The sequence below is a fragment of the Homalodisca vitripennis genome, chromosome 2 (assembly GCF_021130785.1).
Source record: "Homalodisca vitripennis isolate AUS2020 chromosome 2, UT_GWSS_2.1, whole genome shotgun sequence".
NCBI lineage: Eukaryota > Metazoa > Arthropoda > Insecta > Hemiptera > Cicadellidae > Homalodisca > Homalodisca vitripennis.
The window spans coordinates 4,583,479-4,603,151 of record NC_060208.1 but is presented as its reverse complement, the minus strand read 5'-3'; the positions used below and the strand labels follow the sequence as shown (position 1 = coordinate 4,603,151).

Sequence of the window (19,673 nt, the reverse complement as noted above, 5' to 3'; positions counted from 1 at the left end):
AATATTAAGATTTTAAACTAATATCTCTAAAATACTGGTCGGCAGAAACTTGGTGCTTCATCATAAGGTGTTTGCGGATAGTGACTCTCTGCTTGCCTTTGTAGGGACAGTAAGGACAAGCGAACTGCGGCAACTTTCCGCACTCGTAGCGAAGATGCTTGCACAGCGAAGGGTAGTGCTTGTATACTCTGCCGCATTGCATACACGGAAATTCTCCCTTCTTGCTCTTGTCGTTGGCTAAAATAAGAGTTTGTAGATAAAAAGTTAAGTTTTTATATCAGTTTTTAACATAAATTTAATTAGTAATCTTTTAATAAGAATTTAACTTAATAAAGACAGAGTAGAACACATCAAACGTGGAAAAAAGACGTATTTTAGAATGTCACTTCATATAAATGTCGCATAGCAGAAAAATAGTCATTTTACTCTCAAACTTGTTAATGTTAACTTTCACGGGTTATAATACGTTCTTCAGATCAAAAATGTTTAAAAAGGTTATGTACAATTGAAATTAAACAAAATTAATAAATTAAACACAGTCACAACTTTCAGTCAAACGTTTTGAAATCATTACTACATTTTTATATTAAAATATTATTTTGAAAATATTTGAAACAGCAAGAATAACAGTCTCATGCATGGAAAGAGAAGAACTCTTAATTCATAAGCAGAAAAATCTATGAGTATGATTACTGAGCATTGAAGAATTTGCATTACTAATCACCATCTCAACTACATACACTATAAAATGTTAAATTAGTTTATTTAAATTTTACTGAAGAGGAATAGCATAAGGATTTTACTTAATGTTAAATTGTTACATACGTTGTTAACATGCAAAAAGCGTACATGAAAATCTCCGAACATAGTTTTGAGCTACAATATCTACTATGCTAATAATTTCAGAGATGCAATATACATCCCACCCAACATTAATCAGTACACGTGAAAATCTCCGAACATAGTTTTGAGATACAAAATATTCTTTTCTAATAATTTTTAATGCAACATATATTCCACCACACATTATTCAGTACACGTGAACATTTTTCTCCCTATCAAAAACTTAAAAGTTTAACTTCAGTACTGTTATGAACTACTTATATAAAGTTTTGATACATTCTACCAGTTTCTTCTTATTGGAATCAAATATTTAATTTATAAACAAATACTCCAACAATTATGGAATTTTATTTTTGTAAGGCCTTTGTTACAATTATTGTACCGGTACTGTTTGTGTATAAATTAAGTAATGTTTTAATTGTTACTTTTGGCACACTAAAGAAAATGTCTAATACTGATTCTAAGAATGATATTTATATTAATCTGACGTATCGCTAAGTATTTAATTTCTAAATTTTAGTATAAAAAGTTTATAAAACCAAGTTTATACAAATTCTGAAATGGGTATATCAATATAATCTTTTTGAGTACTAATAGTCCAATTCACTTGTCGCTTGTTCAGGGTCTAATAACGGACACAATCACAGTTCGTTCCTGAAACCTAGAGTCAGCGTCTACCTGAAGAGATCCAATAACTGAACGCATTACACTTGAGGTATGTGGATTAAGAGGGAATCTAACCACACATCCAGTGCGTTGGCAGCTAGGTGCCGAACCAAGCCGTTCAGCAAGCGTACCATACCAACACAACGAGCACCACTTCCGACAATACCTTGTGTAATGGACACACTGTGCAGTGGTACACAGCATTCGGGGCATAAGTACACAAGACACTTGTTGTTAACGTCTTCCACCAATACTTGTGATTCGCCCGCCTCTTAATAACCTACTTACTGTGTTTCAGTGCACAAAATATATTGCAACGTGTATTGGAGAAGAGAAAAAAAATTATGTTTCGTAATTACAACTGATTACAACTCAGTAAATATTAAGTTAATATAATTACAACATTTTGGCATTTTATGGGAAGAAACAGGCTTGATACTAATTACGCGATTATTATATTGTTTTAAATAACTAATACATATATGAAGCAGAATCCCAAATATTTTACTCAACAGCTATTAAGCACTTTGCAGCAAAATCCATTTTATGGTTAGAAAGGTGGAAAGCTCTCGACTATTTTACGTCCTGGTGGTACTAGATTGAGAACAGTCACTATACGAACAATCTAATTTCGATTAGAAACAATGATACTGTATAAACAAAAATGTAAGTTTCACTAAATATTGGGAAATTAATAAAAATAACAAGATATTTATGATATTCAAGCGATATAATGTCACAACTGAGGGTTGCCATGCTTGATCATGACGTGTACATTCATGTTCGCCTTCTGCTTCGCTCGGTAAGGGCAGAATTCACACCGGAACTGAGCCTCCTTGCCGCACTCGTACTTGAGGTGTTTGGTGAGCGAAGTCTTGTGTCTGTACGCCTTGTGGCATTGGTAGCACGGGAACTGCAGCAGACCTAGCGAGACAAATGTGTCCATTGAGTCCACAACAGATAACAGAGGCAACGATAGCGACATAACATATAAGCTAATAATCCGTGTTATCCACCTTGAAAACATTTCCGTTCGTTGCATCAACAACTAGTACACCATGTATATCGATAGTTGGTCTGAACACAATGTATTATTAAATATGTAAATGCACCTGACATTTCTGTAAACTCTGTTATTTTTCACGTAATATTTTGAAATTGTTCAATATTGTTTTCAAATTCACCATTATTCACTATATTTCTTTCAAAACCATGTATCAAGTGCCAAACGTTTTTATTTGAGAATGATAAGATTCGAGCCCTGAGCGGAACCTAGTTTTGACACATTATAAACATTATTTGTAGGGAGTTGCATTTTGTTTATTTGTTATGTGTCTAATCTTCTTCAGTTATGTGTTTTGAACACTTTATCTCACTTACCACATACGCCGTGAACCTGCACAGTTTAATATTTGTAATTATTTAAATATTATCATATTTAAGTATAATATTGTTCATATCAATACTATTCATAACCGATCTATTACAACCATTAGTATTTTTATCACAGCAGGGGTCATCTGATTAGCTGAAAGAAACCCTAAAATGGCAGTACAGGTTGAGTTGAAAATCCAATTAGAGGTTATAATTGGTAAGAGCAATCCCGCAAACCAGACAAAAATTATCAACCTAACTAGAAAGGCGACTAGAAGTCTTCTACTAAACCAATTACTTATCACTATTTAAAGTACAGATAACATTTAATCATTATTGTACCGATATTAGGTACATACAATTATAATAAATGTTAAAAGCTGTTAGTATTTCTTGGTAGAATCCCAACCTGTGATAGAAACATTGATCAGCTTATCCGGAGGTATCTGTTTAATTAGTTAGTGATGTGTTGAGTTAGCTCTAGTGTGTCGGTCATTAGCACGAGTTAACTCTAGTGTGTCGGTCATTACCACGAGTTAGCTCTAGTGTGTCGGTCATTAGCACGAGTTAGCTCTAGTGTGTCGGTCATTAGCACGAATTAACTCGGGGCCCGTCTCCTGATGTGACAACAAATTTTTAGTCGCTTAAAAAGTTACATTTTATGTATTGTATTTATATAAACATTTTACTGCTTTATCTATAATGATCCAACAAATCTTAAACAGTTAAACAGTATAGTGGAAATTTCGTACCACACTGTATATATGTATAAAATTTACAATATACAGCACTTCAAAACAACAAACTATTGTCTTACATTAAGCAAAGAAAAGTTCTGCCTATGCATTAAAGCGCAGTATAATCATTAACTAGATTATAGGATAACTAATTTCTTACAAGAAAACAAGGATATAACGAAATAATCACTTAGCACTGTTAGCACATTGACTGTGGCGGACGCACACTTATAGTAACCCTGCTGCACATTACTACTAACAGTAGCTCTGGAGGTGTTAATAAACATGTCCGTCTGATTGTTAAGTGAAATAGTTTTATTAACACAAGACTCGAGTTTTTAATTGCGTAAAAAACAATCAATTATCTTGTCATCACGGATAGGACTTTTTCGATATCAAAAACCAAATCGATATATAATATATATCAATATATTATGCTTGAAATTGTATGTTTCAATATTTAGACTACGTAGGATTGTATTGCGCGTACCATATACATTACGTTTTTCATTTTTACTAATATACTTTCAATCTAACCTTACTGATGGGTGGCAAAATCTTAGTTTACATTAAAAATTCTCCTTTAATCGCCTACTAAAGTCTTTATTAAAATAAATTAATAATTCAAAATCATTCTTATTAATAATGTCATGTAACATGCAATTATAAAAGTAACATGTCAATGTTAGTTGTTCATTAAGTTGGAAAGATTGCTGTGCTTCATGATCACGTGAGATTTTAGCGTTCCTTTCTGCTTCGCTCTGTACGGACAGTGGGGACAGAGGAACTGGGGCGGTTTGCCGCACTCGTACTTTTCGTGCAGCCAGAGGGAACGCTTGTGTTGGTAGATCTTGCCGCAGTTCTCGCAAGGAAATACCAACTTGACACCGGACATTGAGGAGTCTCCTGCGGACAGCAATTCTATAAGCAAAGGAATATCACGTTTTATCCACGGGAAAATATCTTTCTAACTATATAGAATACAATTAAAACAAAACATCTGTTAATAAAAAGATATTTGCTTATTAACAATTAATTGATGAATTTATTTATAAGAGAGGGAGGAAATGTTATCAAATTATAAGTGCGCAATCATTATCAATCGGAATTTAAATTGACGTAACTTGTAATTTAATAAAATAAAACAATAGAGTTACTTTTAAGTTATTTTATTGGTGTTTTTTCATAAATAAAACTTAATATTTTACTATATATGAAAATTTACTTTACAGTAATTTTTAAACTAACTTGTTTTCAGAGTATTGAGATAAAATGTTTATGTACAACTCAAGTAAAGAGTACTGTATTAAAATTTAAATTAAATGAGTTTTCTAACTTGGTGTATTATTGTGTTAGAATAGGATGACTGGAGGTCAATTTCCACAATCGATTTATAAAAAGATCATTAAACAGTACAATAAATCATGTATTGTATAAATTTATTAGGATGAAACTCCTTTTTGTTTCTTACAGTATCTAGTATAAGTCGAATTTCCTTAAGTACGTTGACAAACGGCAAGGTATCCTGTCTTCGGAATGAATTCTGTTTATACGCGTAAATGTGGTGTTTCCTAGGAACAAAACACAGAGAGTAAAGAGGTAAAATTAACTGCAACTTAAAATGTCTTTAAATTTTGTTAAATGTTTCCATCAATTGTCTTGAAATGTTTTATGACATCATACAAAGTATTATACTGATATACAATATGATATTTTTTTTATTATCAGAGTTTTACTTTAGTTTACATTCAGGTTTCTAAAACTGTTAGAAATACTTGAGAATAGAGTAGAACAAATGAAACAAAATAAAAATTCGAAGAGAATTTTATTTTAAAGGTAGGTGGGCGGGCCGGTAGATGTTGGAGAGGATATGGTACTTAGGTGGTGTAGATACCACGTCTACACGAAATATATATTTTCTGAAATTCCGAATTGGACTGCCAGAATACACGTTTGGTAATAATAATTATTGTTACATAAATTTCAACACAAAAATATAGCAGTAAAACTTAGCTATAGTTATTTCATTTCCTCAGTAATATAATAAGTGTTAAGGGTCCCAAGCATTAGCAGCTGCTGGATGTTTTATTAAAACGTGGGTTTTGAGATTCCCCTTAAGCTTGGCTTTGTACGGACAGAAGGGACAGAGGAACTGGGGCGGTTTGCCGCACTCGTATTTGCCGTGGAGCCACAGAGAGCGCTTGTGAGTGTAGGTCTTGCCGCAATCCTTGCAGGAAAACTTTGATTCTCTATCCGCGTTCAATCTACTTTCGTGACCTGCACAGAATAAAGTTTTAGAATACAAATTATTATTTTTATTCTATAATGCTAGAACGTTTAATACACTTTTGATAACCATCTAATAACAGAAAACTATTTAAATCTTAATAGACTGCGTTAGAATAAAAAACATGATTGAAATTCTAAAACATCTTTTAATTTTAATCGTTAAGAATGATAAAAACTAACTTGTAACATAAACGAGAAGACAATAATTACCACTTTTTCAACTTGTACCATGTTACAAATGGTACACACAGTACGTAAGATGTAATGTGGTACAAATATGTGCCATATCAGTAGTACCATATCATATGAGTATGTGATATTATAATGTAAGCGTCCTCTATCTCTTTATCAGTATCTATTAGTAGTTAGAGAACCAAATAAAAAATAAAAATGTTCATACGATACGAGGATGACCGAAAAAAATATATATCTCAAATACCGCTTAGAAAACACAGATAGTGTACTATTAAAATAAATTTACTAAATTGTAATGACATTTTGTATGTAATGCATTCTTTTTTCTTTCTCAAGAATGGATTTAATTCAACACAGTTACTCACAAGAGTATTATGGTAGTGATTGAGGAAAGAAATAAAGTTCTGGTAAGTTACACACAAGACTATTTATTTCAAACATAAATACTAGTCACATTACAAGGATACATTCCACGAGTCGCTTACTTCAGAGTGCTTCAAGGCCAAGTGCGTCTTCATGTGGCTTTTCCTCTTGGCGAGGTAGGGACAGTAGGGACATATGAACTGGGGCGGTTTGCCGCACTCGTATTTGTCGTGAAGCCACAAGGAGCGTCTGTGCCTGTAGATTTTGCCGCATTTGTCGCAGGAAAACGTCTGTTTGCCGTCCTTCGTCAGCTTTACCGGTATGCCTACAAATACGACAACCTCAGTATATTAGCAAGCAAACAGACTGCGTTACATGAAAAACACCTACCGTTGAATTTAGTTAAAACGAAACTTCTGCATATCGATCAATGTATGTAGACCAATTTTCAGGACATCACAATACAAAACCTATTTGAAACACAACATTTTTTAATTTAATAGCAGCTTTTTGACAATATTAGTATATCGTTTGCAGGTTATGAGTTCAAGAAGCACCTATACACAAGAACCGTGCGGCTTTGTTACATACATTTCCACAAAACGTACCTTGCAGGCCACGTTACTGGTTGTTTTGTTCACGCTTTCCTTCTCTTTCTCCTTCTATTTTCTTTACCCGAAAATAGTACAACGTGTGTCAACTAGCATGACAATGGGCTATCCGAACTGGCACACGATTAATAAACTTCGTTCAGAATTGCTTACGATTTTACTGATTTTAGACCGCATTGTGCAAATTTACACATTAAACTATGTACATTTATAATTACACGCTATTATAATTATTATTTGACCTTTCACTGCGTATACTACCATCTATTATTATTTGTAACAGGAAACGTCTTAACATTAAAATACAATAAAACGGCTACGTTTGTCATAATAATGAAACTTTGTTTATTAAAAAACAAAACTTGGAATGAATAATACCTATTACATAGGCACGCTCCAGGACTTTATTTCTTTGGGGTGTTTTCTAAAAACATGCGTTTTCAGGTTGCCCTTTCGCTTGGCACGGTGGGGACAGAAAGGACAAGCGAACTGTGGTGTTTTGCCGCACTCGTAGCGAGAGTGAAGCTGAAGGGAGCGTTTGTGTGTGTAAATCTTGCCGCATCCGTTACACGAGTGCACCGTCTTGCCGTCTTCGTCTGCCACAAAGGTTCCTGTACAGCGGTAAAATTCGTGAGTCACATCTGTTTATTGATAACTTTCATAGGTTGGAGACACACCATAAATTCAAGGTCAATTTGGAACATTACAAATATAAATATAAAAAAATACTTACTATTATAACTGACATGATATCAATCAAAATTTATATTTGTTGTTTTTATTATTCGTGAGTCTCAGCAGTATTGAGACGTAAATGAAAGTTAAATTGTATTACCAATATTTCAACTAGTTATCGATGGCGAACGTTTTTAAACTGTTATATTATATTTATGAAAAATCGAAAAAATAAGAGAAAGAGTCGAAAGGATACAAATACTTTGATATCTTTCTTGTTAAGATTATAAGAATAGCCTAACACATTTACGCAATCAGACAACGGCTTCTCTGTTTTAAGAAGGCAAGGTTCAGATCTTTGACAAACAATGTTTAATTATCTACGAACAAGACAGATTAATAAATATCGGCTGGAGCATTCAAAATTATCATCTTCACTGAATCGTAATTTTGCTCTCGCTGGTCATTTTATTCAGAACTGTTTAATCGACAGCGTTCGGATTTTGTTTCTGTTGATTGACGTTATGAAGTGGCATTTTCATTGTTAAACCTCATAAACCTTATTGTAACAGTTGTTATTTACATTTAGAACATTCTCTGTGTGACAAATAAAATGCCCAATTTAGATTTTGGCAATTACTGGCAGTATACCTTTTCTAATTACATTTGTTTAGTAATTTTAAACTCGAATTACTTACAAAATGTATATTTCGTATACTGAACTATATGTAACTATTATTTTCTACATCTGCTTTTATTATTTCATACGTATTCAATACGTTTATAGCTTAGGTATAAACCATGTAAACTTGCAATATATATTGCAAACATAGTTGAACAAAACCAATTACAAATACACACTTATCTCATCGTAATAAAATTAAAATTATAACCTAGCTTTTGAAAAAAAAATATATATATATAAAATAAAAGGTTTTTAGTTTATTACTATTAAATTTTATTACTTATAAATTATGATAAAGTGTGTGTAGATTGTATGCGCAGGAAAAATAGAAAATGAAGCACATGAAATATGAAGAAAGTGCTGTTTATTTTATTTTCAAGAGTTGAGAAAACACAGCATTAATTGCTTGTAATGAAGACAAATAAAAGAACAAAAGTTCAGACATGCGACAACACAACCACAACCACACGGGTCTACTTCACACAACTCGTACCTCCGTCAACAAGAATGTCAATCTCTCTGTTAATAGTGTTACACGAGGAAATCCTTAGCGTGCTTAATAAGCACATGGGACTTCATCGTCCCTTTCTGCTTCGCTCGGTAAGGACAGTGGGGACAAGCGAACTGCGGCAACTTGCCGCACTCGTAGCGCTGGTGTTTGCAGAGTGAAGTGCGGTGCTTGTATACCTTGCCGCAGCAGCGACACGGGAACAGCCGGTCACCTAGCACAGTCATCGTGTGATTACTAGCAGAGACTAAACACAAGCTTGGCAAAGCGTTACTCTCATGCTGGAATATGATACTCTCTAACCGTTTACAAACGTAACCGCACGCAATAGTACGAGTAGTGGGCTATCCCAAATACTTGGTATACAAATATACAATACTCTCTCGCACGCAATAGTACGAGTAGTGGGCTATCCCAAATACTTGGTATACAAATATACAATACTCTCTCGCACGCAATAGTACGAGTAGTGGGCTATCCCAAATACTTGGTATACAAATATACAATATCAACTATTTACAACCAGAATCCCACTTAGATGGTGTTTTGTAAAAATATTATATTGTTAAATAATTTTTGTGTCTTGTTTAAGTCATTTGGTCTGTCCTCAGTCACCAATATTATTTTCGAAAAAGTTACATTATTAGACTTTCAGTACACCTTTCGTCAACAATGTGCTACATTTGGAGTTTCTGCGTACTACTTCTAACGTAACAATAAACAATAAAGAGATATTGATCCATAATAAGATAAATTAATTACTTAAGAAATTTAGAAAAATACTTAATGTAATTTATAAAAAAAGAAATCATAAAAAAGTTACAATACTTATTTTATTAAAGGTAACTGTACTAACTACACAAAAGTCACAACCTAGCGACGAGATGTGAATGTACCGGGCTCGTTGATGTGTTTCTCACATCTACTAATCCGGAGTTGATAACTTATCTGCAATTCGTTTTCCTATACTGTCACTGTTTCAAATATTTTACTGTTGAAAAAACTTTGAGAAATTGAAAACTAAGAGGTGATTTTCTAATAAATGGCTCTTTGTGTAAAGTTTATTATTGAGTAGTTTTAAAGAGTGTCAATAATAATACAAGTGACATTCGCTACTTTAAATATAACAATGAGAAACAATATGTCCTTGGTTTAATTGGCAAAACATGAAATGTAATATTACAATTATTAGAGAAGGTAAAAGAGCAAGAGACACTATTAAACGATTACCTTTGAGTAAATGTGTAATTGCGACTCGGTTCTAAAGTGGTCAACAACGTATTTCTTAATCTGTTAACCTTTCTGAATAATTTTCTTATTTTAGTTATGTTTAGTAATTCTCGGCCTGAAGAACAGAGCACATACCATACTCGGTACATCACATCTGTAAATTGCGATACAAATCTTTTAAGTTACATTTAATATACATTCCTAAAAGTGAAATTGCAAAATGAAAATTTAATGGCTGCGAATGCTTTATAATATTGTTAGAATACATCAAGTTAAAAAAATAAAGTAAACGCGATTACCCCTCAACCAAAAGCTTGCAAAGATCTAAGAAGTGGTTATATGGTTACATGTTTTTCACAAATAAGTAAACTAAGTAGAGTACAAATTAAAGAAAATTCAAGTATATTTTTCAACATAATTCATATAAGACGTACACAGTTGTCGGATGTTACACACACTCTCTAAAGTCAATATAATACATTTTAATCTTAAATATCTGTTCACTGCTATTTAATATGTTAACATGGCATTGACTAACAGTTTGCTAATAGTAATTTACATTATAAATAAAACTATCTTCTTAACATCAGGTACTTATTATTAAAATATTAATTACATATTATTATGTACGTCATTCATCTGTTCTGAAAGAAACATAACAAATATACTGTTTAGCTTGGTAACATCTGAGTCACATATGACAGCCCTGATGATATCGTGCTTCAGTTCAAGTTTCCAGGCTCCCCGTGCTTGAGGATGACGTGAGACTTGAGCGCACTCTTGTACTTAGCCTTGTAACTGCAGTGTGAACACCTGAACTGAGCCTCCTTGCCGCAAGCGAACCGTACGTGCTTGGCGAGAGAAGTCCGGTGGCGGTAAACTTTGCCGCAAGTTTTACAGAAGAACTTGTCGCTATCGTCGGTAACCGGCAGGAACACAACTGTAACATAACTTTGTAATAGTGAACTTTCATCGTACACAAGTAACAGCAACTTATACAAATAAATCCCGCATGTTTGCTGAGAACGGAGTTTGAGCTCTGAATATCTTAACTAAACCCTCAACGGGTGACAATAGATCACGTGTAAATTATAATGCAGTCAAGAGATTAGGAGTGACTTGAGTAAGGGAATCAGATACTCTATAGCGTGGTCGTGAGGTGCATATAGAGTTGCACACTGAGTGTCACGAACTGGCAATGAATTTAAAGCAATAATTAGTTTTCATGAACTTAATCAAGCATTCCTTTAAATTATCGACAGTTATTTTGGTTATAAAAAATCGTCAAAAGACGTACTGAAATTTTTCTAGAATCTAATGTTCTAAGAAACTCATTACTACAACTAAATTTTTTAATAATAATAATGGTTTCTTCCATGAATTCGGCCAATAGCCCGTCATCATGATCCCAAAACCTTGAAAAAGTACATCACAAAGTTTAAAACACAAACTGTAAAATAAACAAACATCCTCATAAATTGGATTCGATCTAATTTAACTGCGTAACAAACACAATCGACACTTTTGTTAAGTACGGTTTCTTTTGAGCTCAAGGAGGTAAATCTCGATCAACACTTCATGGATGTCTTCACTGAGAGATGCATAGTGTTATTGAGCTTTAGGAGACATTTGAACAAGATTTCTTTTGAATTATCAGCGGCAACAGATCTTATATTGTACAATATTATGATTTCACATTTAAAAATTAATAGACGCGAAGATGACCTTGCTTGACACACAATCGTAGAGGGCGTAACCTCTACCTGCGTGAAATCTTTTACGAACAATTATAAACACTTTTACAGTAGGTTAATATAAAATACACCAAACAATCTCATAAAAACAGCAAATTTATTTCTTTAAATAATCAAAAAAACATAACCAATTAAATTATATTCTAAAATGCAGGGTGTCTGGGCGGCATAGCGTGCTTGATAACCATATGGGACGTGAGGTTGCTCTTCTGCTTTGCCTTGTAAGGACAATGCAAGCACGAGAACTGAGCCTCCTTGCCGCACTCGTACCGCTGGTGCTTGTGGAGTGACTGGGCATGCTTGTACACCTTGCCGCAGCGCTGGCACGAGAACAAGCGCCTGGGAGAACCTGGCACATTCTTGCTGTTAGAACACTTTAAAGCATCACAAACACAGTAAAACCTCGGTTATCCGACTCTCCGAGTTACACTGAATAATCGATTTCAAACCAATCTGTGTACTTTCATGATGTTTAAAACATTAATTAATGCGGCCAATCAGTGTATTCTCATGTTAATATTATATAACGCCTAATTAACCAATTAACAGCGTCCTTCTTGGGATGAGGTAAAAGTGAAAACCAACGCCACATAAAGTGAGAAAGATCACTGTTCGAAATAAGCCGGATAACCGAGAGTGTACTGTATTCTACATCCCAATGACGACAAAACCGCTGACCAAGTAGAATACAGCGCTGCAGATACTAGGAAGCAGAGATGAACATTTCCCAATGAAAACGAAAAAGCCAAATTTATTTCTCCATTTGACAGAAAAGCAAGACATAGAAGAAACTAGTAACACATTTTATGTCATTTTAAGCAGCTTTACTAGATTTCTATAGCACATGACAAGGTTACCTGAAAACATGTAGCTTACAAATAGGAAATTATGTGATGGCTTATTACAAAATTATGCCACTAAACCTGACCTATTTAAAATAATAGATCCTCTAAATTAAAGTATAACGTACTTGTAATAGGGGTTGCCTAAAAAGTCAACCGTTCGAAGAAAACTGCCACAGAACAAATATTTAAACAGTTTCTTATACAACTGTGTATATTTAGAAGACCAAAGAATTCCTACCCAAACCCAAAGGTTATTTCCACAAGGTATTCTTTAAGAATGTATTAATACTGAACTAAACATATATGACAATTAACCAAAACAATTGGCTTTATTCCATAATACTCTTGACACATAACAATTATATACGAAACTTAACCGTTTAGTAATCACAAAATCTCAAAAAAACTAAACAGACTTTTTTCAAGACATTTTGCTTTATTATAAACATGTCACTCATCCATAATCTATAAGATAATATAAGTTTTTTTAAACCTCGATTAAAAAAGCTTTTATTAAATTAGTTTGAAAACGAATACTCATTTGTATGAGAAAACTAAACATTTAACTTTCTCCTCAATTATATTAATTTTCTTAGTAAAAACTAATTTTAATATTTCATTAATATGTACTTACTTCAGTATTTATTACTTAAAACGTTTACAAATTGTACCTTACAGTTATTAAATGTTTATACTATCCTTAAATAATCATAGTATTGTTAAATAATAAATATAACTGAAATATAGTAAGTATTATTGACAAAAAAGAAAGAAAAGATAATCTTATGATCTAATATACATGTTATGCCAATTTTAAACTAGTTATGCCTTTGATGAACTAGTGTACAAACTTTTATTCTAATGTAATAGACTTATTTGTTATTATATATGAAAAAAATGAATACTATTACACTTTTGGGGTTGTTTGTATATAATACGATCAATAGCAATATTACAGTAATAGTAATAGGTAAGTAATATTACATATATCGCAAAATAAGGCCTGTAATAGTAACTTCCATTCCTTTGCATTTTATTTAAATATAATATGTATAAAAAATATTTAATACTATCTATTACGTTTTATTACAGTTAACAAAACCTTAATTTGAAAATATAACATATTGTGGCGTTATACAAATTAACTTTATAATAACTTATTTATATACTGTGTTAGGCTAAGGAGAGTTTTCAAGCTATCTACAATTTTAAATCAACTGTATATATCTCTAATTTGCGCATATATGAGTTCAGACGATGTGTTTTAAATTGATAATAAAAGTCTACAAATAATTTTATTTTGAATTAAATAAAAGCACGTAAAATAATATTTGATACTATACTGATATCATAACCATAACGCATTGAGCATAAACACTTATCTGTAAATTATATAATAATAGAAAGATCTCAAGGGATTTTGACCCCTGAACACTATAAACAAATCAACTTCAGTGACACTGTAATGAAATGTTTACGAAGTGTGTCAACATAATGTACATTGAATAGAGCACCATTTCTACTGTAGCACCATAGAACAACTTATAGAGTTAAAGAGTAATGTTTGAGCATGATGTGAGCGTTGAGGTTACCCTTCTGCTTCGCTCTGTAGGTGCAGTGGGGACAAGCGAACTGCGGAGGCTTGCCGCACTCGTAACGAAGATGAAGCCAGAGGGAGCGCTTGTGCTTGTAGAGTTTGCCGCACTTGCCGCAGGGAAACTCCTCTCCAGCACCTGACAGCCAATCATGTCAAATCTGTTGCGTGAGAAACTACAGTGTACTGATGTAGGCTGGAATACTTGGAACGTAATGATGGGGATTTCCAGAGTTACAGTTGATACCCTACCAATCTTTGAAGGCTGTATAATATAGCTTGGTTAGGTTACAATTGAGGGTGATAAAAATTGGAAAAAGTTGCAATCTTACTTACTTTAATGAATATATCTGATCAGTCATATCTGAGTATTAAATATAACAACGGTCGGAATAGTTTTTATTCCTGCTAGAACTATTGGACTAGGTTAAATAAAAAATTCCAAATTTGAAGCTGAATCAAAGAAAGACATATTGACTAAAACATATATGACTAACAATTTTTGGAAGCTAAAAACCAAAGATAAACTCATTATTTTATAAAAAAGTTAGTCTCTTCTTTTACCTTGTTATATTTTTTACAAAATTAACGAGTGATATGCAATTTAATATTTTCCTAAAGGTGCCTTACATTATATATAACAATAGGTTGGAGTCAATTAATTGAAAATTATTCGGGCAAAAGAATAGTATTTATTTCACTAAATAGATTATAGGTGAGCAAATCAACCGCAAAGTAAAATGAACTGGAAAATTCGGACACAAATAGTGTAAAATTCTTAGTAATAAGCGTTAGCATTGGGTGTACAAACGCCTTGTTAATATATAACAAAGGAAGTAAATTATGCAACGAAAACTTTCAATATTTTATTGGCAATCAAAATATAACATACGACAGCATTTCACACAGAAAATTTTATTTTACCACATTACAAATATATATAAAGTAATACTAGTTATTTCACAACAGTTAAATCCTCAAGTTGTGAAATCATCCTCAACTGGAATGTAAACACAATTGAAACTATATAAGTAATAACATTACAAGGTGACATTTTATGCAAATTATTTCATGGACATAAATTTCGAAGAGCAAAAAACTTCCTTAAAGGATTAGTAACATGTACAATTTATTAATTCGGTGGGCAATAGTTTTGAAATTACAATATTACAATATCGATTCCAATACTGTAGTCTTTAAAACCGGATGTTGATGTTTTGAGATCTTATATCTTTCTTATTTAAAACCCACAGACAAATGTATAAGGTAAATATAAGTTCTGTTTAGTGACACGACGTGTTTGGAACATCCTGTTTAAAACTTTAGTGAGTAAACTACGGGAATTGAACGTTACATCACAAGAACCGTGGCGTTACTGGAATTAAAATACCATCATTCGTGTATTTAAAAACAATTTGAAAGACCAGGTAGTATGGCATTCATAATCATACAATAAATTAAAAAAGCACTAGTGCAGCTTTTTACAGCAAAACATATATTATAGTTACAATAGTCACAAATTCTAATTTAACCAGAGACTAGCACACAAAACTGTGAAAAACACAAAACGAGATCATATCAACAATAAAAAACCCCTCGTCTAAACACTTCCGAATTGTATTTAAAAGCCTAGTCTTGTAATCAGCGGCACGTAATCTCAACAAGGGTTTTGTAGCAATTATCAACATTACTTATTTTCTCCATGACCTCATAGCCTTTCCGGTTTCCGACTGTTGCACAAATGTATAAATATTTATTGCAAGGTACTAGATGTGTCAGATTAACTAGGTTTTAGATCGCTAAACAATAGCCGTGTCGATTTTGAGAACAAACCAATTTTTGCAGCAAAATGTCGTCGGAGACAGTGCTATTTAAATATCTACCGGTACAGAAAGGACCGGCTTACATGACGGGGCGCTGTTCAAGTGAAGAACGACCGTAGTCGTATCGAGTGAGTGGGACTACCTTTCGAATTATTCTGGGAAGGCAAGTACGAAGCTATAAACAAAGAATCATTACAACCGACAAGTGTACCAACATGACACCATTATTTCACTTTATCCGTATCAAATTCGATATGTGAATACTGAAAGGAACCTCGCACCTGTTAACGGATTGCACTTAGACTAATCTGCTGTTACGGTTTAAGAGCGGTTCTGGCCCTTCAACTCCTCCATGTCGCGCTTGAGCTTGGCCCTGCGGTTCTGGAACCACAGCAGAACCTGCATGGTGCCCAAGCCCAGTCTGTCGGCCAAGCTCTGTCGGTCCACTGGCGACAGATACTTGTCGTGCTGAAACCTTCTCTCCAACTCCGCGATCTGCTCCCGAGTGAAGGCGGTGCGGGGCTTCCGCTTCTTGTAGTACTCTCTGTTCGCCCCGTACACGGTCAAGTTCTGGGGCTGGCTCTCCGGCTCGGGCCGCGGCGAAAACTCTGGAAAATCACAAACCGGTGAGTTACTCTTGGTTATTGCTGAAAACTTTCTACAACGTCAATGATTTATTATTCACTAATTAAAAACAGAGTGTCCAAACTAGTATTATCATTAGATAGTGTTCAGTAAACCTGACCTCGAATCTAAAACAGTACGTGAGTAGTGGTTAATGGCGTGTTGTAATGACGTACCTCGCAATCGTTTATTCAACGAGAACAGGAATATCCTGAATCGTCATCTGTCTCTAAGGTAAGAGCTTCACGTGAGTCGAGTGACACACAAGTGCAAGTGTTGTAAAGCTCGTAAGGCACGGCACGTCGTGTAACGTGATATTCATGTGCTTGTGTGGCATGACATTCATGCACGCTACGCAGACGCTCGCTATCCGCGTACAAACCACCAAGCTCAAGAGAGCAGTAATCACGCTTTCGTAAAACCTTTTTTAACAAACATTCTCATTCACCGAGGTGCTCACTTATATTGAATAAACATCCTCGTATTAACTTTAAATTTTTTTAAATCCAATTATCGTACTTCATATTTTCTGTAAAATTATAAAACTTGAATTATTTTGTTTAAAATTATTACCAAAACATAATTTGCTGTTAAATAATTAAGCATTCTCAAACAGCAATGTCTTACGCTAGTCTAGCCTTTCAAGTGTATACACCTCAATGCAAATTCATTCATTTAATAATCTACATCAGTTGGCAGATTTAGTAGTTGACGACCTATGGACTCGCACAGCAGCCAAGTCCGAGGGTAACGGAACTATCGCTACTGCAACCCTCACTCGTCGAGTCTATCATCAAGTCGTCTTATTTGGCAGCTTGTACTTTATTATTGCCACGGGGAAGTGCGGCTTGCGTTATTCAAAAACCACACAATAAATCTGACAAAACCCACAAACGTAAGCCTACATACAATATTAAATTCCCTTAAAAGACAGATTCATAACTTGTACTGTCCGAAACTCTACTTCTAGTTGTTATGTCTATTGAATAAAAGGAGTAAACAAATATTCTATATAAAATTGCAATTTATTATATCCATAATAATTGTTATAACATTACATTAAGCAGTAGTGAGTTGGCCTAGGAATACTAAAGTAAGTAACCGCGTACAATAGGAATATTTTCAATGCCTTATTTATTATATCCAGGCATTACATACATAGAGGACCATTCACAGTTACAACTGAGATTCTGTATTCGTACACTATGGTAATAGTATTGTTACGAATGTTTTTTTTTATCATTTGGTGAGTATTAAAAGAAAATGCATGATTAATCTTAAATTCAGGTTTTAAAATCTTAAGAACTGGTAAAACCAAATTCACGAAACGTTGTGAGATGTTGCGACGTTTCCGTAATAATTCACATTCTTATGCTACAGTACAATGAATAAGGCCGAGCAAAACAATACAAAATAGAGTACTAATGTAAATACTACAAAGACGGCATCTGGGGGTGTTTGAATGCCAAGTGTTTCCGCAGAGAGATCTTCTGCTTGGCTTTGTACGGGCAGTGCGGACACAGGAACTGTGCCTCTCTCCCACACTCGAATCTCTGGTGAAGCCACAGCGAGCGTTTGTGTTTGTAGATGCGGAAACACCGGTCACAAGGGAAGGCAGTGGCAGCCTCTAGTGTGCCGGAACCGGAACCCACCGCCAACTGTATATCTGCCACAAAACATCAGCCATTACACATCCGACAACAACTCCCGCATCGCTAGTTCTAAGCAGGAACGTTGAGCTGTATAGTAGACCTGTGAGCCGCCCGTCACGAATCATTTTCAAAACTATATCAGAATGTTGTACTTTTTTGTACCAATCACTGAAAAAAGTTATTAACCATTTAAAAGCCGGCTCACAGGTCTACGTTTTGAAAAAGAAGCTTTGTCGTAAATTAAAATAAACTACGCCATATTTTTGTAATAATTTTGTACCACCAATTTGTATTTTTGTAGCAGTCAAATAACGGCTCAAGAAAATATTTAAGTTTTGTTTAAGTTTATCATCTACAGTTTTTTATAACTGAAAGAATTATACCAAAGAACACAAGTAAATACGAAGTTATAATGAACATTAGAACTAGAAAATGTAAAAAATTAGGTCACAATAGTTTTTTTAGATATTTTAAGGAGATGCCGATCCCCCTTTATGCCTTATTCTGCCCGTCCTCATGGGCCACTGGCTTGAGCGAGGATCTTATCAAACAGAAAATAAGGGGAGAGTCGATACAGTACAAGGTCGATGGTACTGATAAAAATTGCAACGGTCACAGACAGGATTTGAACCTGCGCTATCTCTAACTCAGACTCAAAGTCAAACATCTTAGACCACCATCGGCACTCCAGTTATGTTGTTATTTATTTAATTAATTATAGTCGTTAATAACTTAGCTAAATTTATTTAATTTATAAAATATCGGATATCATTAAATGCTAAAACTACTAAAAAGTATTTTTAAACGAACTATTAAAATAATTAAATAGTAAAACAATCAGAAAACTGTACTAAACAGAAATGTGTCAGTGCCAATTCCGATTTACATAAAAAGCACAACGACGGATTTCGAAGTAATTACGCAGCACATATAATCTACCCTCTGCTTCCTTACCTCATACATTTGTAACGTAATGTTGTAAGGTACTTGTTAGTTTTGCGCCTTATCGCAAAATGGGGAAGAAAATAATAAATTTACTGACAGTTTGTTTTCTTTGAGCAAAAGATGAATGATTTTGAAAGCAGAAAAATGTAATTACTTGTGAAAAGTATATGTAAATTTCCTATATTATTAGTTCATTAGTGTTTTAAACCTAATATATACAGAAACCCATCTTAAGTAACGTTATAACAAAAATAAATAGA

At 33.8% G+C, this 19,673-nt stretch overlaps 1 protein-coding gene across 1 annotated transcript; it reads right to left on the bottom strand.

Moving 5' to 3' along the window:
* Positions 1–5,430: 5,430 nt before the first annotated feature.
* Positions 5,431–6,622, bottom strand: LOC124353422 (longitudinals lacking protein, isoforms A/B/D/L-like). The gene is made up of 2 exons (XM_046803262.1): positions 6,590–6,622; positions 5,431–5,940 (listed from the first exon to the last, which is right to left on the bottom strand). Exons 1-2 carry the CDS (start codon positions 6,620–6,622, stop codon positions 5,671–5,673), a joined length of 303 nt encoding a protein of 100 aa, XP_046659218.1. The 3' UTR covers positions 5,431–5,670.
* Between the last annotated feature and the right edge of the window lie 13,051 nt (positions 6,623–19,673).

Coding starts and splice junctions, on each gene's coding strand:
- LOC124353422 (XM_046803262.1), bottom strand. CDS start 6,622: ATGAAGACGCACTTGGCCTTGAAGCACTCTGAA. Junction 5,941..6,589: donor TGGCCTTGAAGCACTCTGAA/GTAAGCGACTCG, acceptor CTAGCATTATAG/AATAAAAATAATAATTTGTA.